General features: G+C 42.7%; 1 protein-coding gene across 6 annotated transcripts; it reads right to left on the bottom strand.

The window, feature by feature from the left end:
* Positions 1 to 386: 386 nt before the first annotated feature.
* Positions 387 to 27,804, bottom strand: LOC137433988 (heterogeneous nuclear ribonucleoprotein C). 6 transcript variants are annotated; one of them, XM_068126540.2, is made up of 9 exons: positions 27,745 to 27,801; positions 22,135 to 22,200; positions 19,262 to 19,330; positions 15,033 to 15,265; positions 11,884 to 11,962; positions 11,066 to 11,271; positions 6,679 to 6,801; positions 6,274 to 6,479; positions 387 to 1,120 (listed from the first exon to the last, which is right to left on the bottom strand). In XM_068126540.2, the coding sequence occupies exons 2-9, from the start codon at positions 22,158 to 22,160 to the stop codon at positions 1,067 to 1,069; spliced, it is 996 nt and encodes a 331-aa protein (XP_067982641.2). In that variant the 5' UTR covers positions 22,161 to 22,200; positions 27,745 to 27,801; the 3' UTR covers positions 387 to 1,066. The 6 variants fall into 6 exon arrangements, with proteins under 6 accessions (XP_067982641.2, XP_067982642.2, XP_078641993.1 ...); XM_068126541.2 differs by having other exon boundaries at positions 6,274 to 6,476; positions 27,745 to 27,800; XM_078785867.1 differs by lacking the exon at positions 27,745 to 27,801 and adding an exon at positions 22,297 to 22,317.

The raw sequence follows: 27,804 nt of genomic DNA on the forward strand, positions 1-27,804 counted from the left end.
CATTTATGGCATATAAATTTTGTCATTCTGTCCTTGTGCTGATGCCTGGAATTCCTTCCGTCTATGCATCTCGTCCAATTTCCCCCCTTTGGAACGATCGAAGTATCTGCTTCAGACTCGCAATCTCTCACCGTCTGATGCAACATTGGAAGCAAACATTTTGAGAACTTTCCATCATCCTGGATGTTTGCTCCATTTGCATATCTGTATTCTCAATGATTGGTCGACAAGAGCTTGTTGCATTTTCAAGTCGAACGGAAAACCTCGTTTCTGGACACAAGTCGATGGACCAGCAGGCCGCCCTTCATTCATGTATCTAAAGTGTTCCGCAACCCATTTTATCGAAAACAGTAATCACAAGGAAAGATTAACACTACAGCCATACATAAAAACATAGTAAGTTTACTATACTTCCACACATCACGTCTCTAGAAAGTAAAACATTGACAATTTCTTGCTTTTTAATCAAAACCAAATATTTAACATATGCTAGACATCTGCATTTCAAAAAACTTGAGCCTCCATAAAATGGAACAAAAAATTCCAATTTCAAAGCAGAGAACAGTAGTAAGGAGGATGATGTGCAATAATTGTAGGTTTGGGAAGAGGATAATGGGTAGCGAATCGGGGGTCAGGGGGTCGGAGGGGGAATGGAGAACATGGAAGGTTATACAATATTGTGGGTGGTCACATTTGTTCAGGTGTTGAAAAAGTAAAAATTTAAGTTAGCTGAGCAGAGGTGACGTTTTACAAATTGGGGAAAGAACTGCAGAAGGGAAATGAGTGTTTTCTTTTGAAATCCAGGGAATGTGGGAAGTGGAGAGGGAGGGAAAAATAAAATGAGCGGAAAAATAAAATGAGAAGAAAAAAAGAAAAAAGAAAAAAAAAGAGGTGAGGTTAATTTGCATGGTTGGTTGTGTGATAATTTGATGAAGTAGGATGAAACGACAATTTGATAACGTGAGGGGTTGGAGTGGGGGCGGGGGGAGCGGGTAAGGCCACAAAAGGGAGGTGTGGCAGCACGGTGGACAAGGATATGGGAAAGCCCTTAGAGATGAGCAGGGGTCTAATCTGCTGAAGCAACTGCAGTAGCTGTCCCATCACTTTCATTCACTTCAGCCTGAAAAAAACAAAACAGTAGTTAATCGCAGTGCACAAAGAAAACAAATCGTTTTCTGAAGGAAAAAAAAAGGAAATAGCCAAAACATCACCAAGTTCATAAAACTGTCGACTGTGAAAAATCACAGCGTGAAAATAGTACGAGGGTCAGCGACTGATGTAAAAATGTTCATGAAAAATAACCAGATACGGTTAGAATCCAAAGTTTGTTCGTTTTTCTTTTCCAATATAATTTACCCAGAGGTCAACACACTTCCTCCTCCCTTGTTTCTGTAACAAACTCCCCGACCACACCTATAACTGTCATCACCTTAAAAGACACACCCGTGGATGTTTTGCTTTAAGTGCGGAATGAAGTAAATAGTTAGGATGAGGTCTAAGCACATTCTGCAAATTAATGAACCAATCTCCAGCCTCGAGTGTTCTAAACACGTGGAAGCCACTTTGAAGTGATCTGGGCAAACCCTTCTAACACATGAGGACCACAAAGTGGGGGAAATACTCCTCAAAGCGTGGTTTTTGCACACTCACTTGCATATGTATCAACAACAGCATTGGAATAGCACAAGGGAGGGCTGGCTGGATAGCCTAAACTCGAGGTATTTGTACTCTCTTCTCAGTTATCTAGCCTGGGTTTGAATCTTGGCCTAGCTATAAAACTGTCATCTTGGTGTTCCGCAGGCAAGACGTGTGTGCTACACAGTGTGCGCGCTCTCCCTTGGATGGTCGTTAAGTTGGGGGTCCTGTCTGCTGGCATTAGTTGGTGGATGTTAAAGATCCAACCGTCTGATAAAAGGGGAAAAATGGTCGTAAAACGTTTGTTGTTGTTGCTCGTTTCCTTTGGGCAGAGTAGGCAAGCTATCACCGGCACCTTGAACAAATTACAAATTCCTACTCTAACCTATTGGAAGCAATGCATGAGCAGCACAGTCACGCCCTCCTATAGTTTGTTGTTATATCCACTGTCAACTTGCACCTCTGTGAGCCTACCCAGATTCTGTACACAAAGCAAACAAAGTTTGATCTCACAAATGTTACTTCTACAAAGGGCATTCAAAAAGTTCTACAAATGAAGTCATCAATCGTCAAAGACAAGTCAACTTTTATATTTTGTATTTTCAATTTAGTGCCAGAGCCTGGTGTTGGCTTAGCGGTTAGGGTGCTGGCTTGGGATCCTCGGATCCTGAGTACGAATCCCGGTTGATCGTTTCATTAACTCGTAGCCGGTCATCCTTCCGAGGTCGGCGAATTGAGTACCAGCTTTCTGAGATGAATGTGCCGGTGTGTGCCCCGGTTTAGAATAGGTACACCGTATCCCTGCGTGTCGTAAGAGGCGACTAAAGGGTTGGCGTCAGGAAGGGCATCCAGCCATAAAAAACATTGCCTCAAAAAGGGAACCATGATGATTGGCATGGGGCCTGCAAGGCTAACCCCCGCTCTAGCAGGGAAAATGGCCTTAAAAAGGGAATTTTTATATTTTCAATTTAGTGCTACTTGATCTCAACGCACTTACTCCATTTGTTCCTCAAACGGTCCATACCATTAAAAAAGAGGTTTCCTGATTGCTACTTCAGCAACTTCTCGGTTGCTTCTGTCAAGTCCTTGTCAGAAAATTTGCGGCTTTGTAGGTAAGACAGGAAATGTAAAAACATATGATAGTTCCTGGAAGACAGATCAAGAAACCTCCCTAGTCCCTATGGGTCGTTACAAAACTACGGAGTTCCGTGCTATCCGGAAGGAGTTTCACCCATGACGGATTCTCTTTTAGGACAGCAGAGCCGAGCCACCAGCGCTTAGAGTGTCATTCTCGCCGCGCCTCCGAGCCATCAGTGCTTCGAGCGTCGTTCTTGCCGTGCCTCCGAGCCCCCACTGACATTCCAGCAGCCCCGCCCATTGCATCCCTGGAACCAATTGAAATGACTGGATCGCAGAGCACCAGCCAATCGGCGGGGCTAGCTCACAGAAAGTGGACGTGAGAGGGAATATGAACGTGGATGATAAGAGGCCTGACAGAACAGGTGAGAGTCGAACCTGAGTTGAGTCAAAGTTCTCTGGTTGAGTCAGTCAGAGCTCTCAAGAGTTCCAAGTGTCAGTTCAGTGCTGGAGAGCTCGGTGGAGAAGTTCAGCAAAGCAGCCCTCGGAGTTCAGAGGTAGTTGGTGATCGGTTGGAGAGTTTGAGGTGGGCCCTGTTCGTTACCACATTAGCCATGCGGCTTGCATACATACAGGTGAGACTGGGGTCAACACCGTGCCACACCTTCTTCGCTTATCTGTCCATCAACATTTCTTCTCTCTTTCTCCCAGAATGATTGAGGAGCCTATGTATGTGGTTTAGTGATAAGAGGACTGAATAAGGGGATTACGTGTTAGGAGTAAAATCTTTATTTGTGACACCGTTTTTGCATTGTAAATACAGTACCTAGTTTTGCCTTGTACATGCGTGCCTTTGCCAAATATTTGATAAACTGTTTCCAACCTACCCGATTGTCTTTTTCTCCACTGGTTAGATAGAGTATGTAAATAGTGCATGGGAGTTCTGTCTCGCAGTTTCGTTATGGTTAACGATTAGCCAACGTCACACTTAGGGTATCGCTCAACTGCTCTTGATCAACAGTCGAGGCGCGTTCAGAGCACGGTTCCCTATCTAGGGGGATTAATTTTCTGGGAAGGTAATGCGGCAATTGGACGTGAGGACCCTAGCTAAATTAATCGTCTCAGACGACGTCTGTGGTTGCTTAACAACCCGTCGTGCCACAACATTATCTGCAGTTTGTCGGCTTCAGGGTCATAGGTTAGAAAGTGGGTCTGAGAAGCTCCCACGCGACCGAGACCAGCCGAACCCGTAACACTATTTACTATTAATCATGTTTGGGAGGAGGGAGAATGGGAGCTGTATGGGCTATGAGGGCCATTTTAAATATATTGTTTGTTTGGTTCTGGGGCCACAAGATAAACTAAAACGGCACTCGGTAGAGCGCATACCTCCGCCAGGCTGAACAGTTTATGTTTTGTATTCCACTGATGGGCTGGATCTGAATTCGGACCTGAACCAAAATCTAATCGGCTAGTTCTTGTCACCTAACCAACTCATCCACCATGTTTAGTCATAACTCGTCCATAACTTTTTAAAATATCGTGTTATATATCACTTTTCGCCCGATCTCTCAATGGCAAACAATCACTTAATAATTAAATAATTCCCGTATCCACGGAACCCGGAATCCCGGTTCCGTATTCCCGGGATCCGTAGTGTAAGTCCCGTATCCGAATCCATATTCAGATCTTCACCAAAATCGAATCGATTCGTCCTTGTCACAAACACAACCGAATCAGTCCACAAATTTATGAGATATGTTGTTCACAGACAGACAGACAGACAGACAAATGAAAAATCGGTTAGAGACCGAGGACTTGCTGATTGCTACTGTCATTCAATTGTTGGGGGAGGAATGTACTTTTTTTTTTGATTTGCCAAACACTCCTCGCCATCAAGGTCGTTTCTCCAACGCACAATCCCAAGAGATATGCGGAAAGGACGACCCAAAACCAATTATCTTCTTTTTGATTCGTATATCAACATCATTAAAAGTAAATAATGACCTCGGCCAAAGTTCAAACGACGTGGGTTTAATCTCTACATGAGAGAATTCCACATAGCTATTTGGCCGGTGTATAAGCTAACAGATCACTGTCTCCATCGATCTTGCCAAGGCCGTAACACCTATCAGCTCAAAATCCTTTTAACTGTTGACTTGGTAGTTTTTACAATGAAGGAAACATGTATCGGGAGTACATACGACATAGCGATTGTGAATGTGACAGCTCCGAGGCGTGTTTCACTTCGCATCGCAGTGACGGCGAGCACCAACATGGTGACTGTAAGATTAAAATCTGGCTTCAAGCCCCCTCAAGGTTTGCGTTCTAAAGAAACTGTTTAGATTTTGATGATTTGCGTGTGATATGATTTAACGGATGTTTATATAAATCGTTTAAAATTAAAAAAAGTCTTCAAACGCCATTTTGGATCAAAATGGCAGGAAATCTATACATGTATATACGCGGTGACTAGGCAAACCCCGCAGCGAGTTTCTAATTATAATACGTTTTAATTAATTGCTGTTGTAATCAATCAAGGTAAGTACACATTTTGTTACTTTTACAGAAAAAAAAAATTAATACACAATACTTATATCTTTTTGGCCTTTCTCCATTTTTAAAGCATTGTGTTTAAACTGTTAAAGCACCCACGTGAGCATCCGTTGCCTAGTAGCCAATAACAGTTTCCACGATTTTCATGTTTTGGGTGACCTTGAGCTTAACCTTGGGCCTAGTGAGTTCAAAATTGGGCACAGTCTATTCCAGGGCAAGGCAAATATGTGTGTAAAGTATGGCGATGCTATGTGCAACGATGTAGACGTAGTACTGCGCACAAACAGACAGACAAATAGACAGACAGACAGACAGACAAACAAACCAACCAAACAACCAACATACTTGCCGGAAACTATTCCGGCAAGTAACAAACAGAAAGAGGTGCAAACATAGCCTCCATCCACCTGTGGTGGCAGAGGTAATTATACTAGATTTTTACATCTATTGGCAGGAGAAGCATCCGTCCGTATTTGTATATGTGTTATATCCACTGCAGCCGCTCAATAATATTTCTCGAAAACCTATATTTCCCTGAGCCCGATTTGCATTCAGGAACAGAACAATTATGATTTACCACCTTTAAATTGCCACCCTTTCATCTAAATGCTGAAAATTATGTTTAAAAGACTTTTAATTACATATTTTGTCATAGCAACTGCAAGTTAAAAGTGCCCGGCAAGCTAACCCACGTCACTGAAAATACACACACAGTACATGCGTAAAAGGCCTCGTTTTGTTAGCATTCATGTCATTTCAAACATCGCGTATTATTAAACTTGATAGAGCTACAATGCGGGAGAGAAATGATGTTATTCGAATCCATGTTACTAATTACACATTTATGCAATGACATAAATGTGGGAAGAAAAAAAAATACTGCTCTGTGAATATGCTAATTACCCTAAATTACAAATGCATAATTAGAATATTCACCAAGCAGCAATTTTACATCCGAAAATTTATGTTTTTGAGCATACCGAACGAGCATACAAGCGAGCATACCGAACAGTTGTTCTCCACACAGTCAACAGCACCGCCAGACGTGGTCGTTTCGGCCTTCACCCCTTCTGCAACATCGGCCTTCACCCCCTCTGCAACATCTCCCTCTTCCTGCTGTTCTAAAGGTTCCACAGCCTCTCTGCTTTCCATGACCTCAGCACCCTCAGACGTCTCACAGACCTGGCTCTCTATTTTCGGTGGAGCCTCTGCTAACATAACACCAATGGGAGATACAAGAGGGTATTAGAGTCTGAATAACTACCATAAGCCAATGTAGTTTGGGGCGCATGATAAGACGCACATAGGAGAGGTGGAAGACCATGTTGTTATGAAGGAGTAGTGACACCGTTCCGAGCTGCCGTGCAAGGTATGCGAGGCTTTGCGGCCCTCTGTTAATAAACAACTCACTGCTTTGAGGCTGTTCCATTTGCTCCAATCCCTTCAGAAGGGAGTCCACACGGGACTTTATTTCCCGCAACTCTTTCTTAATACTCTCCAGGTCGGCAACTTGTGCAGTTGGTGCTGGGGTAGCTGAACCAGACACGCAGACATGATGGGTGTGAGGGAGGGAGAGGGAGGGGGAGCAGTACCTTCAATTTCAGCAGTAAATTGTTAAAATAAAAAAATCCTTTATTCTGGCGTAGCCCATAGGGCAAAGCCGTCTCAAACGGTGTTTGTCCGTCCGTATGTATGTATGCATGCATGTCCCCTCAAACGTATACCAATCAGAGCTGAGGATCTGGTAAGATGACAGGGTGATGTGATTACGTCTGATGTCATTACGGCGGTGCAGTGGCTGACTCTCCACACACCGCCATTTTGATTCCTATGCCGTTCAGGCCGAACATATTGTCGAACCTGTCATATATCACAATCGCCTTGCTCTACCTGTACGTTTTTCATTCCGTGTGAAACACAAACAAACCGGTTGTTAAAATGACCATGAAATATCGAAAGCATAGACGTTATGTCTCTTCCAACAAAACGGTACGTATAAGCCTTAGGCTTCATGCCTCACCTTAGAGCCGTTTCGGACAAATTAAGCCCAGGTTTCTTAATACAGTAGTGTATCGTTTCAGTAGTATCGTTTTCGTAATGGTAATAATAATATAGTAAATATGACCATAACACTTTAATCCCAATGTCGTGAATGCAAAATTAATGGATTGAAGCGGTGTATGGTTCATGATTCCATGATAAGCGGTGTGCAGACTAACAACTGCAGAAGTAAGGAATTCGCCTCAGTTTTTTGACAGCATGTTATTAACCTAATCCTTGTGGGGTATATAGATTACAGTAGATCTTCCCTCAGTTCTGTAAGTAAAACTTACCTCATGGATGTCAGGATTCCTCCAAATTTCTTTGTTTAATATTATAAACAGCATTAGCGACTGTTTGAAAAGCTAATCATAAGTTTGTGGTTTATAATATTTTACAAGCCCGGCTACACCACTGTTTGACTTTCGGTCTTGTTTTTTTATTTAATTGATGGCACGCAAAGGAAGAGACAAACCTATAGTCACGCAAGTAACACCCTTTCGAGACAATCACCCCAGGTGACTGAAAATGGTGAAGCCAATGAAGGTCCCCTAATCGGGTGGGTGGTAATACTGCCCAGGGCTGGTTGTCAAAGGCCAACATACCATTGTTGGTTTTATTCCAGATTTTTCCTTCTCCGAGATGGGTGGCTTTCAACACGGCTGTGAAGGCCCACCTCCTCAGAGTATTTATTTTCCGTATGCAGAATGGAAATGAACATGCAGAGTTTGGTCTCCACTGGACTACACAGAGTGCAACCTGTACAACCTTAAACAAATAAATAAAGAAGCCATTTGGCCCATCAATTCCATGTTGTACCCCCAAGTTAATTTTTGATACAGCTGTAAACAACAATCTTCTTGATGTTTTACGAATGTCTCTGATGTACCATACTTTTTACAGAGCATCAGTGCCATCAAAGCAGCTTCCTGAACAAGGGTTATACACTGGTTGGTTTGACATTTTGTTACCAGCAAGAGTTGGGCCAGGGATTTGTAATTTGTTCATGGTGATGGCAAGAGCTCTTCAATTTCGAAAGGAAAAACTCCTCGAAAAGGACAAAGTGGGATTTTTAACGTCCACCAACTAATTCCGGCAGGCAGGATGCCCAGTTTAATGTCCATCCGAGGGACGATGCACACATCGATGAATCACCTTGTCTGTGACACACACACACACCCACACTTTTACACCTTGCTCACCACCCATGCTGCTTACAGAATCATGTTTGATAAACATGAATATGTGAACGAAGTTCAGAAGTTTGTAGACTGGCGTAATCGTCATTATTTAGTTCTTAATATCAACAAGACAAAGGAACTGATTTTTTATTTTCGAAACTTAGCAGGTGACCATGACCCTTTGATCATTCATAACCATAGTAACGAATCACTCCTTGGTTCAAAATATTCTTTCTTTCAATTTAATTTGTACATTTGGTAACTTGTCTCAAAGAAAATGTGAAGAAACTGGAAAGACCCATGAAGATTACCCAGCGTGTGTTACGAACAGATCTTCCGTCAATTTGTACCTTGTACGGAAAGCGCGCCATGTTGAAGATCCACAAATTAATGCAAAAACCATCACTTCACCGTTGTTTTTGTTTTAATCGATCAGATCTTCACCTTTGTGTTCTACTTACGTCTTGTTGTCGCTTTCGCCTATCTTTAGTACCAAATTCAATTCACATGTTTAATGCGAGTGTGGAAAGGGGGGATGTAACCCCCACCCCTGTTTTCGAATTGTATTGATTTTTCTTTGTCTTTTAATTTACTGTGTCTTTGAATTGCTAGTGGAAGAAAAGATTCCATGGTTTTATTTGGATCACAATAAATATGTGAATATGAATGTTTGGCCACAGCTGCATTAAGCAAAGCTAGCCTCATCTCAGGTTTTTTTTATGGTGAGGCTAAAGAACACGATTGCATCTATTTTTAGCTCACCTGAACGAAGTTCAGGGGCGCTTATGTGATGGCGCGTTGTCCGTCCGTCAGTCCGTAAAGACTTGAAACTTCTTGTCCGAAACCGCTGAAGGGATTGTGACAAAATTTAGCACAAATTATATTTGTTGTGTTCTGACTAAATTTGTTCACGGCATTAAAAAAAGATTTTTTTTAAAAATCGGAGTTTAAGGGGGTTTACCAGGGTCAAAGTGGATCCAGGTTTGACCCCCCAAAATAGGTATTTGCTTTCTTCTCTGAAACTACACACACGATTTTGATGAAACTTGACCACAACCTTCACCACCCGTGATGTACCAAAGTATGTTCACGGCATAAATAAAATCTTGCCCTTTAGGGGTCTACAGGGATGTTGCCCCCAAAATAGGTATTTTATTTATTTATTTATTTAAAGTCTTATGATTATGTTAGTATGATTCTACATGCTGTCCTGTCTTCTAGCAACCATTGAAATTGGTTTCAAATACCCTTAGTCGGTGCAGTATACTGTTTATTCTGCCAGGTGAGTGCCAGGGGTATTGCCCCTATGTTTTTAATTTCCCCTGAAACACAACACTGTTTTTCTTTATTTCCTTTACCTGGAACACAGGTTGGTAAACGTGCGTAAGGCTTGAGCCACACCAAATTATTTCTTCCAATTTGATGCAGCAGGATGTCATAGAAAATTGGTCGGCGTGGATGACAGGTTGTGTTGCATGGAGCTGTTTTTGTTCGTTCTAAGATCCGACGACGATCCGACGTTCTAAGTCGGGCCGACTGAACATGGTCGATCTTGGTTCATAGTTGGTACTCGCCCATTGGTGCGGATGCTCTCATGACACGAATGGATCTTGATCCCACTAAGCTAATAAAAGAGCAGCACTGCCTCACGCCTTCTTCCCGAATCATAATGCGAAGATCTGGACTGAAGAACGTGAGGATGCGTTGATTCAGCTGCGACAGGAAGAATCTGCTTTGTATAATATGTTCAAAGCTTGTGCAAACCGTATTTTGAAAACCAAGGCGTTCATTCGGCAGAAGGCACTGCTATATCCACAGCTTCCCCGTACTAATCCGATGTTGTTGCCTCCGCCTGACTAGCAAAACCACTAAAATTGTGAGATACTTCTGGCACGATTTGTCCGGCTCCATTTCATTGTTGTTTTGTCAATGTACCTTCCATACTTTTGGCATGCGCCACTGCGCCAGAGGGACCAACTAATGCTCGCCCTCTTGATTTTCGGGGAGGAACCCACAATGACCAGTCCTTTGGCATCGGTTGGTGTGGCACACAAATGACCCTCCAGGTCAATGGTAAAGGCACAAACACACAAATGAATTTATGGACATGGCCGCTGCTGGCCTCAAATTTATAAATATTTTGGGGAAATTAAAATTAACCCTGTGAAGTGGAGATTCAAGAAACACACGCGCACAAAATCGCACACACACTGCATAAGTGTTCTAGCCTGCCCATTTGATGAAGCTAATAAGTGCTGTCAGATTAATGAGAATCATTATGCTAAAATAACATTCATTACAAGATACAGGAGCATGCGAATGAGTGGATCTTAGAACGAACAACAAGTGAGGCATTAGAGAAAACAAAACCTCTAGGGCACTGATTACTCACCTGACCAGGCTACAACCTATCAGCACACAACCCTCCCTTCTTCCCCCCAACTCCATAAAATGTTCTCTCCTGGAATTGCATCCATCTCAAAATTTGACCAATTTCAAAGCAATAATCCACCAACTGGTAGAAGTCTAGAAACAACATGGTGAGCAGCAATTGCACAGATCGGAAGGTTGATTACCTTTGCAAACATCAGCAAGCTGGCGAGGAGCGGGTGGTGTGCGTTGTTGCCGATTCCCAAATGTAGTTTTGCTTCCACGCCTACTCACAGTGGTGGTCACCACACGTGGCCTCTTTACCATAGAGGCAGTCAAATGCATGTATGATGGAGGTGGGACAGGTGGAGGTGGAGGGGCCAAAGCTGGGGAAGGATTGTAGTCATACATCCTGCGGATGTGACACCAGCATAACGGCGGCCATCAGATCAGTAACACTTTCCGCCAGATTTAGCATCTCAATCAATTACAAATGTTCATGGTTCACGTATTTACAAGAGCTTCAGTGTATGCAATTCAATCAGCTAGTACAAAGCTTGCAAAAAAACCCCAAAAAAACACTGACCAAGATTGAGGACTTCATGCCTGCTCTTAAATTAACAGAGCTTTTCAGCATGTGAGGCCCAGATGGCCTCAAAGAGAATGGACTATGCCCTTCCAAATACTGCTTTGTATATAAAGAAAGCCCCAGTGACCTGAACGGCTTCGACCAGAAAAAATTATCCAAGAAAAAGCTTCATTAACAAACTAGACACATAGATCAAGCTATCCATCTGATGTTATGGATACCAGCCATGTGTTGGTGGTAGTAATCATTGAGGGGAAAAACAAACCGCTTGGAGCAAACGGCAAAGAAGGCAAAAAGGTTAATGGAAATCGAGATTACTGCTATTGTTGGGTGTCAACGTCCAGCAAAAAAGATAATAATAGCAAAAAAAGAGGAAAAATGCTTAGCTTACAAGTAAGAAGGCAAAAACGACGAAGAGTGCAAAAAGGTACGTACGCAGGGTAGACGGCGGAAATTTGGCGCTTATTCGTTGCTTTGGGGCGATTTGGCTTGGGTTCTCCAGCCATGTTTATGTCTGGAAAAAAAAGCAGAAAAAAAAAATGACAAGAAAGCGAGATTTTATTTATTTATTTAAAAAAAGAGTCCTTCTCTTCAAGGCCATTGAGGGTGCCTAGAACACATTGGGGAATGTGCCAGGGTCGTCACAGGTTGGATTCAGTCAGTCCACTTTTATCACTACGGTTTTAGGTGTCTGCTGATCCAGGTATTATTTAAACAAGTTTCTTCATGACAAATTGGCAGTGGCTACGCTAAGGTGTTGCATCCTTGAATATGTGCCCTGAAGAGGCGTTGCGGTGGCTGCATGACTTATGGTTCGACTTTGGAAGGTCACATGGTATCTTTCAATCAAGAGGTAGGCTCTGGCCTGCTAACCATTGCAAAATAATACAATCGCCTCCATTCTGTGGAATTTTGATTGCTTATTCTTCAAAGTCCCCTCGCCATAGAGATTTGTTAGATTTTGATAGATTTCCCCACAGATCAACATTTATGCAGCACCATTGTTGTGACGTCGCTGGCACCCAGAGTGCCCCGGGATGTGTCGGAACTTCCCCCAAGCTCAGTCAAACAGTGTTTCTCTCGTCTTGTGTTGTGTCCCGTGTATACGTCTGTATGCACATGTGTGCGAGATATGTTTGTGGCTGTTACTGTTTTAAAAAATCCTACAGGGAGCATCAGTGGCACAGCTGTACCCTCAGCAAAATGATGCTAACGTAGCCATGTGCTACATAGAAAGTGAAAGAAGTGCACCTGTTGGCTGTTTGTGCTGAGATTGAAAATATTTGTTGGTTTAATTCACCGAAAAGCTTTTATCGCCATTCAAACCGATCAATATATCTTCACCTTTGCTTTAGATCACGTGTAGCTGTTTCTAGGGTAGCAGGGTAGCTGTTTTTCAGCTACCTCAGGGAGTGACGTCCCTGCCCTATGCGAGTCACGGGCTCACCAAAAAAGTTGATATCTTGCAGCCCATACTGCAAAAACTCCTGACGATATGAGCCTGTGCATGGCCTGTGGACCAGCATGTTCAACCGGATCTCCCCAATCCTCCCTGTTAGTGAGTGGACCTTACACCTTGCAGGATTACCTCATGTGATCATGGCAGGCTTGGTGATTTATTTAATGGATGTCAACTATTGGAAAGCTGATGTTGTCATTACCAACAATTAGACAGGCTTCCTAGAGAGAGACACCGTATGTGGTTCCGTTGCTTAACACCGATGGGAAGGTAATATCTGGGGCTCGCCAATGCACAGGGTAAGTTTCAAATGACATTTACTATTAATCATGTTTGGGAGGAGGGGGCCGTGGTGTGGGATCTGTATGGGATGTGAGGGCCACTATAAGTACAGTATAAATATTTTTTGTTTGGTTCCAGGGCTAGAAAAGAAATTATCCTACATTGTTGCATCTATTGGTAAAAGTAGAAGTGTGTGTGTGTGTGTGTGTGTGTGTGTGTGTTATATCCACCACTGCATGTACAACCAGGAAATGGTACTGGTTGAATTATTTTTAGTGCCGTAATGCCACCTCTCATCCATGGTTATTTCTCATAATGCCTCTATTTCCTCGAGTCTTATTTGCGTTCAGCAACAGTACAATTATGTTTAACCATCCCCGCTTCCGGTTCGTCCGGCGAGGAAGCGTCCTTCGAGCTCTCCACATCATCAAAGTTTAAGTATTTTCCCATTCGTGTCTTTGTCAAATTTCCACTGGTTATTTTACTGTGTATGTGTTACTCTGTGTTTATAGTTAGTTTTGGTTTGTAATTCGTGCAAACTTGTGTGAAATTAATCGTTTTCTGTGTCGCACCGCGTGTGCGGCCTGGTCCCTCCAGGCTCACCCCCCCCTGGTGTGTGTCCCCCCCTTCATCCCCTCCCATAGCTCAAATGGCTACACAGCTGACACCGCACATGACAAAGCCGAATGCCTCAAAATCTTGTGTCCCAAACCCATCTCTCTCTGCACCCACCTTACCCAGTCGAACCCAGCTGCTCCTGGACCCTGTGTCCTTCTCTCCTGACAAGGTGGAGAAGTTTTTGTCAACCCTCGACTCTGATTCTGCAACTGGACCAGACGGCATCAGTCCACGGGTCCTAAAATCCTGCTCTGCCGCTCTTTCACATCCTCTCTCTGCTCTCTTCACCCTCTATTTTGCTCAAAGTCATCTGCCATCAGCTTGGAAATCAGCCAACATCACCGCTTTACACAAAAAAGGTGCAAAAACAGATCCTTGCAACTACAGACCAATCAGCCTGCTCCCAATCAGCCTGCTTTAACAACATTTTGAAATTGCTCATGTTGTGTAAATGCTGAAAAAGTGTTTAATTTACTGTTTCAAATTGTTTAAAAGACTATTTGAATTTCGGATTTTGCACGAGCAACAGCAGGTTCAAAGTGCCCGGCGAACTGAACCAAGTCAGTATAAACACACAGCGCATGTGCAAAAGACCTCATCTAGCATGCACATGTAATTTTTAACAATGAGAACAAAGAACCATTTTATTCATTATTAGCACGTCCTTGGAAAAACTTCAACAACCTGCGAGACTCCACCCGAAACCGAAGAGCGATTTAACTGTCACCGTGTTTTTTTTCGATATTAATCAGGCTCCATACTCATTGCTTTCCACCTTGTTTCTGAAATTGGTTGAAGTGAAAAAAAAAAAAGTAATCAAAATAGTTTACACATGTAACTGATTGAAACGAGATGTCAACACAGTAATCATATACTGTATTTCACAGAGACTTGTATTTGTGAAGCGTGAACCGAGCAAATGACACTCGTCTGCCTGGCTGTGGTGATAATCTCAGGTTTGCAAATGGTGGTGTGTGCACAGCCACATACTGAATCAAGAGTCATACAGATGGAATTTTGGAAATGGCCAAAACAAGATGCAATTCCTGGTTGGGGATGGGGGGGATAAAAAAATCTAAGAATACAAGATCTGAAGGGCAGAATGTGGACAGCAGATATAAAAATTTAAATAAAATAAAAATTACATAACGAGGGTAGCATACAAGGACGAAGAAAAAGTCATACAAGAGCAAAATGCTGTGTTTAGGAAAGAGAAGAAAGGTACCGAGTTGTTGCCCAGCGACCACTCTCCCGTTCTCAGCAGCAACAGCAGTACGTGCACATCGCTCAATCACATACTGCACAAACGCAAAACCCTTGTGCACAGAGACACCGGCGATCTGTCCGTATTTACTGAAGATCGCCTCCACATCCTCTCGCGTCACCAGCGCTGTGTTCAGATTCCCGATAAAAACCCGAGAGTTCAAAGAACGTGGGTCATTCTTGTTGGTTACATTGCTGGCAAACACGGGAGCAGAAAGTATGGGGTGGGGGGGAAGCAGGGGCATTGGTTGGGGGTGCAATAGAATGATCAATTATTATTATTAACGTAAAAAATTTAAATCTTTTTAAGTGCAAGATGTGATGCTGCAAAAGAAAAAGAAACCGTTGAATGAAAACTGTTGAAACTATAACGACACTCGGTAGAGCACGAGGGCGCGCCTCCGCCAGGCAGAAGAGTTCACCTTTTGCATCCCACTGATAGGCCGGATCTATATCCAGACCTGAACCAAATTCTAATCGGCTTGTTCTTGTCACCGAGACACCTCCCCAACTTTATCCACCAAGTTTCGTCCAAATCCGTCCACAACATTTTCAAATACCGTGCTTATGTAGCTTTTATCCCTATCTCTCAATTGTGAAGAATCAACTTTAAAAATTCTCATATCCGGATCCAGATTCGGATTTTCACCAAAATCAAATCAATTCATCCTTGTCACAGATCCAAACTGTCGACCAGGTTTTGTCCGAATACGTCCATAACGTTTTGAGATATACTTCAGACAGGCAGACAGTCAAACAGGGGTGAAAAATTTAACCTCCATCCACATTCAGGGGCAGAGGAAAAGACTCTGACAAAGGTGAGAGTGTGTGAGGTGTGGGAGTAGGGAAAGAGGAAACAAGAGTACAACACATGAAGCAGTTTCACAAGTATTTTCCCGACACAAACTACAAAGTCTACTTAAGATGAGTTTAACAGGTATTTCCCCTCCACAAATTACAAAGACTACTTCAGATGAGTTTAACAGGTATTTCCCCTCCACAAACTACAAAGTCTACTTAAGATGAGTTTAACAGGTATTTTCCCTCCACAAACTACAATGTCTACTTCAGATGAGTTTAACAGGTATTTCCCCTCCACAAACTACAAAGACTACTTCAGATGAGTTTAACAGGTATTTTCCCTCCACAAACTACAATGTCTACTTCAGATGAGTTTAACAGGTATTTCCCCTCCACAAACTACAAAGTCTACTTAAGATGAGTTTAACAGGTATTTCCCCTCCACAAACTACAAAGTCTACTTAAGATGAGTTTAACAGGTATTTCCCCTCCACAAACTACAAAGACTACTTAAGATGAGTTTCACAGGTATTTCCCCTCCACCAACTACAAAGTCTACTTAAGATGAGTTTCACAAGTATTTTCCCTACACAAACTACAGACTACTTCAGATGAGTTTAACAGGTATTTCCCCTCCACAAACTACAAAGTCTACTTAAGATGATTTTAACAGGTATTTCCCCTCCACAAACTACAAAGTCTACTCAATATGAGTTTAACAGGTATTTCCTCTCCACAAAATACAAAGACTACTCAATATGAGTTTAACAGGTATTTTCCCTCCACAAACTACAAAGTCTACTCAATATGAGTTTAACAGGTATTTCCCCTCCACAAAATACAAAGACTACTCAATATGAGTTTAACAGGTATTTTCCCTCCACAAACTACAAAGTCTACTTAAGATGATTTTAACAGGTATTTCCCCTCCACAAAATACAAAGTCTACTCAATATGAGTTTAACAGGTATTTTCCCTCCACAAACTACAAAGTCTACTTAAGATGAGTTTAACAGGTATTTCCCCTCCACAAACTACAAAGACTACTTCAGATGAGTTTAACAGGTATTTCCCCTACACAAACTACAAAGTCTACTTAAGATGAGTTTAACAGGTATTTTCCCTCCACAAACTACAAAGTCTACTTAAGATGAGTTTCACAAGTATTTTCCCTACACAAACTACAGACTACTTCAGATGAGTTTAACAGGTATTTCCCCTCCACAAACTACAAAGTCTACTTAAGATGAGTTTAACAGGTATTTCCCCTCCACAAACTACAAAGACTACTTCAGATGAGTTTAACAGGTATTTCCTCTCCACAAACTACAAAGTCTACTTAAGATGAGTTTAACAGGTATTTCCCCGACACAAACTACAAAGTCTACTTAAGATGAGTTTAACAGGTATTTCCCCTCCACAAACTACAAAGACTACTTCAGATGAGTTTAACAGGTATTTCCCCTCCACAAACTACAAAGACTACTTCAGATTAGTTCAACAAGTATTTCCCCTCCACAAAATACAAAGACTACTCAATATGAGTTTAACAGGTATTTCCCCTCCACAAACTACAAAGACTACTTAAGATGAGTTCAACAAGTATTTCCCCTACACAAACTACAAAGTCTACTCAATATGAGTTTAACAGGTATTTCCCCTCCACAAACTACAAAGTCTACTTAATATGAGTTCAACAAGTATTTCCCCTCCACAAAATACAAAGACTACTCAATATTAGTTTAACAGGTATTTTCCCTCCACAAACTACAAAGTGTACTTAAGATGGGTTTAACAGGTATTTCCCCTCCACAAACTACAAAGTGTACTTAAGATGGGTTTAACAGGTATTTCCCCTCCACAAACTACAAAGACTACTTAAGATGAGTTTAACAGGTATTTTCCCTCCACAAACTACAAAGTCTACTTAAGATGAGTTTAACAGGTATTTCCCCTCCACAAACTACAAAGACGACTTAAGATGAGTTTAACAGGTATTTCCCCTCCACAAACTACAGACTACTTAAGATGAGTTTAACAGGTATTTCCCCTCCACAAACTAAAAAGACAACAAAGACGAAAGACTATAATTGCAGACATTTGCAGGCATATGCAATACATTGGTCTCCAATCGCAAGACAACGTGTGATTTTAAATTATAAAAATTCTCTTTGCTGATGACTCCACTATCTGCCGCTCCATTCCTCATCCCTCAGATCGGCAGTCTGCAGCTTCCTCACTCTCTGCAGACCTGGACAAAATCACAGACTGGTCAAACAAGTGGAACATGTCTTTCAATCCTGACAAATCTCACACTCTTACAATGTCTCTCCGAAAAGACTGACTGGACAACCCTCCCATCTACTTTCTCAACAATCCTCTCCAAGAAGTTCTGTCGCTCAAGCTTTTGGGTCTCACTATCTGCCATGATCTTTCTTGGGATAACCACATTTCCAAGCTGGCCTCCAAAGCCAGTCGCCGACTGGGCATCCTCCATCGTGCGAAGGCCTTCCTTGGCACACCTGAGGTCCTCACCACATACAAGGCTTTCATCCGCAGCTCAATGGAATACTGTACCCCCATCTGGGCCGGTGCTCCTGCCTCACACCTAGCTCGGCTTCACGCTATTGAAGCCAAAGCTTTCAGAATAATTGGAATCTCCTGCGATGAAGCTAACTCCGAGGGCCTTTCACTCACTCACCGCAGGCAGGTTGGTGGTCTTTCTGTCTTCTACCGACTCCTCTCCGGCCTTGCTTCCCCAGCTCTCTCTGTGCTCTGTCCCCCTAATATTCCGACAGGTCGCACAAGATCTGCCAGCAACCCTCTTATGGCTAAACTGCCAAAATCTAGGCTCTCTGCTCACCTTCACTCCTTCATTCCTCATTTATCCCACCTCTGGAACAAACTCCCCCACTCCCTTCAATCCCACTCCTCCCTCCAGGTCTTTAAAACAGCTGTTCACCACCATCTAATATCTTCCCCCATCCAAAACCTTGATCTTTTCTACCCCCGCTAATTCACCCTAGATACACTTTTTTGAAATTCCAACTTCTTTCCTGGAAGTCCTTGCAGTGTTGATATGTTTTATACCTCTCCCACCTCCCCCCAAGCCCTCCCCCTCCCACATTTCTCTTGATGTCCTTGCTCTCAAATGTTGTGTTTGTGTCCTTCCCCCTCTCTCCCCATCTTGTGTTCTGCTCCCCTTATTTTGTGTTTTATGTGTCGGTTGACTTTTTGTGTGATTAATGTTAGCTCTTTCACGAGCCTCGATCTTGTATACAAAAAAAAAATTAAAAAAAATTCATCTCTGACCCCCTTAAAATAGAAATGGAGGCCGAAATCGGAATTGTTGAAAAGAGATCTTAACGTATTAGACCTAGGGATGTCCACCTCCAATCTGAAGAGGATTGGCTATGAAATGAAGGAATGGTTTGAAAGAAAAACGAGCCTCTCTGCTTCCTGTGGGAAAGGGGGAAAACGATACACGAGCAAACATCTTTCACTGTTATTGATCAAACAAACAACATCTTTCACTGTTGTCAATAGAATAAAATCTTTCACTATTATCAATTAAACCAACATGTCGTTCAGTGTTATAAATAAAATAACATCTTTCACAATAATCGATCAACCCAACAACACCAATATCAATAAAATAACATCTTTCACAATAATCGATCAACCCAACAACACTATTTATCAATAAAACAACATCTTTCACAATAATCGATCAACCCAACAACACCAATATCAATAAAATAACATCTTTCACAATAATCGATCAACCCAACAACACTATTTATCAATAAAATAACATCTTTCACAATAATCGATCAACCCAACAACACTATTTATCAATAAAATAACATCTTTCACAATAATCGATCAACCCAACAACATGTCGTTCACTGTCATCAATAAAATAACATCTTTCACAATAATCGATCAACCCAACACCACCATTATCAATAAAACAACATCTTTCACAATAATAGATCAACCCAACAACACGAATCTCAATAAAATAACATCTTTCACAATAATCGATCAACCCAACAACACGATTCTCAATAAAATAACATCTTTCACAATAATCGATCAACCCAACACCACCATTATCAATAAAACAACATCTTTCACAATAATAGATCAACCCAACAACACGAATCTCAATAAAATAACATCTTTCACAATAATCGATCAACCCAACAACATTATCAATAAAACAACATCTTTCACAATAATAGATCAACCCAACAACACGATTCTTAATAACAACATCTTTCACAATAATCGATCAACCCAACAACACCATTATCAATAAAACAACATCTTTCACAATAATCGATCAACCCAACAACACCATTATCAATAAAACATCTTTCACAATAATCGATCAACCCAGCAACACCATTATCAATAAAACAACATCTTTCACAATAATCGATCAACCCAACAACACCATTATCAATAAAACAACATCTTTCACAATAATAGATCAACCCAACAACACGATTCTCAATAAAATAACATCTTTCACAATAATCGATCAACCCAACAACACCATTATCAATAAAACAACATCTTTCACAATAATCGATCAACCGAACAACACCATTATCAATAAAACAACATCTTTCAAAATAATAGATCAACCCAACAACACGATTCTCAATAAAATAACATCTTTCACAATAATCGATCAACCCAACAACACCATTATCAATAAAACAACATCTTTCACAATAATCGATCAACCTAACAACACCATTATCAATAAAACAACATCTTTCACAATAATAGATCAACCCAACAACACGAATCTCAATAAAATAACATGTTTCACAATAATCGATCAACCCAACACCACCATTATCAATAAAACAACATCTTTCACAATAACAGATCAACCTAACAACACCATTATCAATAAAACAACATCTTTCACAATAATAGATCAACCCAACAACACCATTATCAATAAAACAACATCTTTCACAATAATAGATCAACCCAACAACACCATTATCAATAAAATAACATCTTTCACAATAATAGATCAACCCAACAACACCATTATCAATAAAATAACATCTTTCACAATAATAGATCAACCCAACAACACCATTATCAATAAAATAACATCTTTCACAATAATAGATCAACCGAACAACACCATTATCAATAAAACAACATCTTTCACAATAATAGATCAACCCAACAACACCATTATCAATAAAATAACATCTTTCACAATAATAGATCAACCCAACAACACCATTATCAATAAAACAACATCTTTCAATAATCGATCAACCCAACAACACGAATCTCAATAAAATAACATCTTTCACAATAATCGATCAACCCAACAACACCATTATCAATAAAATAACATCTTTCACAATAATCGATCAACCCAACAACACCATTATCAATAAAATAACATCTTTCACAATAATCGATCAACCCAACAACACCATTATCAATAAAATAACATCTTTCACAATAATAGATCAACCCAACATGTCTTTCACTGTTATCAATAGAATAACATCTTTCACAATTATCAATTATACAAAGATGTTTCTCCCACACTAAATTGATAACAGTAATAACACTTATCAAAAGAATAACATCTTTCACAATAATCGATCAACCCAACAACATGTCTTTCACTGTTATCGATCAAAACAACATGAATTCCACAACTTTGTCGGACTTTAGAGGTACACATGCTGTATTTCAAGCGAACCAACTTTCGAAGTACTGCAAATAAATTCAGGTAATCTGACCGCCACCTGGCCGTGCTTTTACCCAATCACAAGTGTGGTGCAATATTGTTCCGTACATTTCTCTTCAGATAATCATAAACCACGTTGCTTGCATTGCGTTCCACTTAACCTTGGCCCTCGTTATTAGAATGATGAACTTGTTCATGGATTTAATCATCACACAAAATATATATCCCAAGGAGATACCTCATGCAACGACGAAGCTGTACAATTGTTTTTTGCCGTGTCCTTTCACCCATATATCTGTGATCCCTCGTCATTTTAGCGACTCAGCAGACCAGTTACCCTACTCTACAACACAGTAATTCCCATTCCTTTTTTCATCTCCGTCTATCTAGCAGTGATGCATTTCTCAAAGCACCTTACGCAAATGCCACAAAACTATAACCAGGAATAGTGAAGCAGCCAAAAAGAAAAGAAAAAACGCAAACAACCAAAGAAAGCAAGTTTTAACAAAGTAAAAGTTACCTTCGACCATCTAGGTGCAACGACATGTTCAAAGATGGGTTGAAGATCTCTGGCTTGAGAGAAAACCTGAGTACACAGGAGACAAATATCAGTCGATATTCCTCTTCTCCATGCCTCCTCATCGGGGAAAAAGAACATTTGAGCAAACTGTTGGTGGCCTACTTGATGTTTGTATTGGATTAATTGCCTCAAGAACCCAAAAATAGCAGTTGTCGGGTTTGGCATAGTGACTCAAATGATTCCGGGGCTAAGCAGACCAAGCTAAGAGGAGCGGCTGAAGGAGACAGCACGACATAGTACATACATACTACATACTCCCCCCCCCCCCCCCCCCACTCCCACTAGAGTGGTTCTTCAAAATGAAAGTTAGAAAAGTCATGCTCCTAACACTTAAAAAAAATTTTGTAGGTATGAAAAAACCCTTGTGGTGAAATTTTAAGTCATTTGGACTAAATTTAGGGGTTGCACACGGAGTTTGTAATTTCACATATTTGGCTCGCATGAATGTTTGGAGTTGATCATTTATTCTCCACTGCTCTACTTGTGATTTTGATCATTACAGTTGACCTATGACCTTGTTATGTACTGCACATTTTGAAGTTGTTTTTAAGTTAATTGAATACAGTACACCTGTACTATGGTGTATGCAGTTGCTCTCATTGAAGAGTACAATCGTCTCTTCGCAAGGGATGAACAGTAAACCCAGTATCTGCTTCAAGTTGTGACAGAACATCGCAAGAGGTTTCCCGATTGCAGGAAATCAACGCTTATCGGGCAACAATGAGTGGCTGGAAACCATGAATCACTGTGCAACCGTTAAAAGTTGATGTATTCAAAAAATATATTTTTAAATAAAGGTTAGGAGTAAAACAATTCAATATTTTTTTTTGCCTCATGGAGCTAAGAACCACCCTACCCCCCCACCGTTATACAACATCCGAGTGATGTCGCTGTGCTGCCCCGTTGTCACCACCGTTGCCCCGCAGGCAGGTTGGTGGTCTTTATGTCTTCTACCGACTCCTCTCTGGTCTACCCCCCCCCCCCCCCCCCCCCCAGCCCTGTCTGTGCTGTCCCCCAAATACTTCTACACGTCGCACAAGACCTGCCAGCAACCCTCTTCTGGTGAAACTGCAAAAATCAAGACTCTCTGCTCACCTTCACTCTTTCATTCCTCTTTGCTCCCACCTCTGAAACAAACTCCCTCACTCTCTTCAATCCCACTCCTCCCTCCAGGTCTTTAAAACAGCTGTTCACCACCATCTCTTATCTTCCCCCATCCAAAACCTTGATCTTTTCTACCCCCGTTAATTCATCCCAGATCCACTTTTTTGAAATACCGACTTCTTTCCTGGAAGTCCTCGGTGTCGATATGTTTTTTTCTACCTCTCCCACTCCCTTCCCATGCCTCCTCCCCCCCAAGCCCTCTCCCTCCCACAGATCTCCCAATGTCCCTGCCCTCAAATGTTGTACTTGTGTGTCTCCCCCTCTCTCCCCATCTTGTCTCCCGCTCCCTTTATTTTGTCTTATGTGCCCGTTTTTTTTCTTTCCGATCTTGTATATATTAAAAAACAACCAACCCCCCCCCCCCCCCCCAAAGGTGACCACTACAAACAACCGCACCATAACACTCTTTTTGCAACTTCTTCACAAAATCCATTGATGTCTACTCGTACCTTTATGGTGATGATGAAACAAGATAGTGAGTACTAAAGAGGATTGAGTTGGAAACAAAAGTGGAGTTTGGGTGTATGAGGGAAAAGGTGCGAAATTGAAGATGGGTCGGTGGGAGTTTTTTTTTTTTTTTTTTTTTTTTGTATACAAGATCGAGGCTCGTGAAAGAGCTAACATTAATCACACAAAAAGACAAACCGACACACAAAACACAAAAAACAAGGGGAGCGGCAGACAAGATGGGGAGAGAGGGGGAGGGACACAAACACAACATTTGAGAGCAGGGACATCGGGAGGACTTGGGGGGAGGTGGGAGAGGAATAAAACATATGAACACTGCAAGGACTCTGGGGTGAATTACCGGGGGTAGAAAAGATCAAGGTTTTCGATGGGGGAAGATAAGAGATGGTGGTGAACAGCTGTTTTAAAGACCTGGAGGGAGGAGTGGGATTGAAGGGAGTGGGGGAGTTTGTTCCAGAGGTGGCAGAAAAGGGGAATGAAAGAGTGAAGGTGAGCAGAGAGCCTAGACTTTGGCAGTTTAACCATAAGAGGGTTGCAGGCAGATCTTGTGCGACCTGAAGGAATATTGGGGGGACAGAGCACAGAGAGAGCTGGGGGAGCAAGGCCGGAGAGGAGTCGGTAGAAGACAGAAAGACCACCAACCTGCCTGCGGTGAGTGAGTGAAAGGCCCTCGGAGTTGACTACATCGCAGGAGATTCCAATGATTCTGAAAGCTTAGGCCTCAACAGCGTGAAGCCGAGCAAGGTGTGAGGCAGGAGCACCAGCCCAGAGGGGGGAACAGTATTCCATTGAGCTGCGGATGAAAGCCTTGTATGTGGTGAGGAGCTCAGGTGTGCCAAGGAAGGACTTCGCACGACGGAGGATGCCCAGTCGGCGACTGGCTTTGGAGGCCAGCTTGGAAATGTGGTTTTCCCAAAAAAAAAATCATGGCAGATAGTGAGACCCAAAAGCTTGAGCGACAGAACTTCTTGGAGTGGATTGTTGAGAAAGTAGATGGGAGGGTTGTCCAGTCGGTCCTTTCGGAGAGACATTGTAAGAGTGTGCGATTTGTCAGGATTGAAAGACTTGTTCCACTTGTTTGACCAGTCTGTGATTTTGTCCAGGTCTGCAGAGAGTGAGGAGGCTGCAGACTGCCGATCTGAGGGATGAGGAATGGAGCGGCAGATAGTGGAGTCATCAGCAAAGAGATAGAGAGGATTTTCCAGAGAGTCGGAGAGGTCATTTATGAAGACCAGAAATAGCACAGGGCCCAGAACACTACCTTGGGGAACTCCAGCCAGAACAGGAAGGGAAGATGAGAGAAATCCATTCAGGGCCACACGTTGCCTACGACCAGAGAGGAAATCCGCAAGCCATGAGTGGAGATTTCCCTGAATACCATAGGAGGTGAGTTTGGTGAGCAGAGCTGGGTGCCAGACCGTATCGAAGGCACGTGATATGTCAAGTGAGACAGCTCTGATTTCCTGTTTGGCATTGAGGACCTCCATCCATTGTTGAGACAGCAGAAGCAACATGTCCAGAGTAGAATGACCTGGTCTAAATCCAAATTGATGATCAGAGATCAAGCCATTGGAGAAGAGGAAGGATTTGATATCTGAAGCAATGATGGATTCCATGACTTTGCTGATAATTGGGAGCAGGCTGATTGGTCTGTAGTTGCAAGGATCTGTTGTCGGTGGGTGGAATACTATGGAGCAGATGTGGATGATGTGGGTGGGTGGAATACTATGGAGCAGATGTGGATGATGTGGGTGGGATGGGATGGGGATGATATATATATACACAAATGAGGTCAGGGCAAAAGTCTGGGTGGATTATTGTGGGTGGGGGGAGGGGCACAAAATTACGAGGATGAAAAAAAAAGCGTTCGAGGGACGGGGGTGGTGTTCGCCTATCACATGTAAAGATGACAATCGTAATTTACATCTCAGTTTATGAAGTGCCCGTAAATGGTTAATAAGCCTAATTATTCCAAGCAACTTGTGTCCACCCTGTGCACAGATGAACTGTGGGTGGAATACGAACTCTGGGTTTGGGGCAAATAACTGGAGATCTAGTCGAAGAGACTTGCGAAGGCGCCGCTTGGCTTCTTCATCACTAATGCGATGAGATTCATAGCCAGATTCTCCAATGTGAACCAACGCCACGACTTTCGATCTTGAGCTACACATTCCCAGTTATAAACATCGATGTTGCAAATCTTCAGTCAACTTCAAGCAGTCTTTGTACCCGTTACGTTACCCACTTTGTGATCGTTTGCATTTGATGAGCTAATAGTTTTATTTGGTAGGTGATCTTTTGACTTGGTAGGGATGCAGGCAAAGTGGGTATGTGGGGAGTGGGATAGGGTAGGGCAAAAATGATGAGGGGGTGTAGTGGTGTGGGATGGAGCAGGTGTGGGGTGGGGGTGGTGTAGGATAGGTATAAGCCGATGTGGGGGGAATACGATGAAGCAGATGTGGGTGGGATGGGATGGGGATGATGTGGGTGGAATACGATGGAGCAGATGTGGTTGGGATGTGTCGGGGATGTGATGTGGGTGGGATGGGATGGAGCAGATGTGGGTGGAATGGGATGGAGTAGATGTGGAGTGGGATGATGGAGGTGGGGTGATGTGGGATTGAGCAGATGTGGGGTGGGATGGAGCTGATGTGGGTGGAATACTATGGAGCAGATGTGGATGATGTGGGTGGGATGGGATGGGGATGATGTGGGTGGGATGGGATGGGGATGATGTGGGTGGGATTCGATGGAGCAGATGTGGGTGGAATACGATGGAGCAGATGTGGGTGGAATACGTTGGAGCAGATGTGGATGATGTGGGTGGGATGGGGAAGATGTGGGTGGGATGGGATGGGGATGATGTGGGTGGGATTCGATGGAGCAGATGTGGATGGAATACGATGGAGCAGATGTGGGTGGAATACGATGGAGCAGATGTGGGTGGAATACGATGGGGATGATGTGGGTGGAATACGATGGGGATGATGTAGGTGGGATGGCATGGGGATGATGTGGGTGGGATGGAGCAGATGTGGGTGGGATGGGATGGAGTAGATGTGGAGTGGGATGATGGAGGTGGGGTGATGTGGGATTGAGCAGATGTGGGGTGGGATGGAGCTGATGTGGGTGGAATACTATGGAGCAGATGTGGATGATGTGGGTGGGATGGGATGGGGATGATGTGGGTGGGATGGGATTGGATGGGGATGATGTGGGTGGGATGGGATGGGGATGATGTGGGTGGGATGGGATGGGGATGATGGGGGTGGGATGGGATGGGGATGATGGGGGTGGGATAGGATGGGGATGATGTGGGTGGGATTCGATGGAGCAGATGTGGGTGGAATACGATGGAGCAGATGTGGGTGGGATGGGATGGGGATGATGTGGATGGGATGGGATGGGGATGGGATGGGATGGGGATGATGTGGATGGGATGGGCTGGGGATGATGTGGGTGGAATACGATGGAGCAGATGTGGGTGGAATACGATGGAGCAGATGTGGGTGGGATGGGGATGATGTGGAGTGGGATGATGGAGGTGTGGGTGGGATGGAGGTGGGTATAGAGCGAGAATGGGATAGATGCGAGGTCAAGGTCTGACGACTGAGAATTGGTGGTAAAAACAAGATAGCCATGTTGCGATTCTTTCGACACGACACATAATGTGGTGACAGGTTTCTGCTTCAATTCCATATCACATGAAAGTTTCAAGAGACGCGGTGAGCGGTATTGAAGGTGGAATAAAAAAAGCGCGAACATATAACAACACGTGCTTTTAATTCACTCCCGCATTCGCTGGTTTATGTACCGTACAAATATTTTCGAGTTTATGGTCGAAGCAAAAGCATTTATTAAACAAGACCTTTGAACGTTGCATTAAACACAAATGCTGAATACACGACTTCGAATTACCTTTGCTATCCCGTCACGCCGGAAGATGGCGCCAACGGATATGACGTCATTAACTCTCCC

This window comes from Myxine glutinosa, chromosome 10, assembly GCF_964187855.1.
Source record: "Myxine glutinosa chromosome 10, kmMyxGlut1.1, whole genome shotgun sequence".
Classification (NCBI taxonomy): domain Eukaryota; kingdom Metazoa; phylum Chordata; class Myxini; order Myxiniformes; family Myxinidae; genus Myxine; species Myxine glutinosa.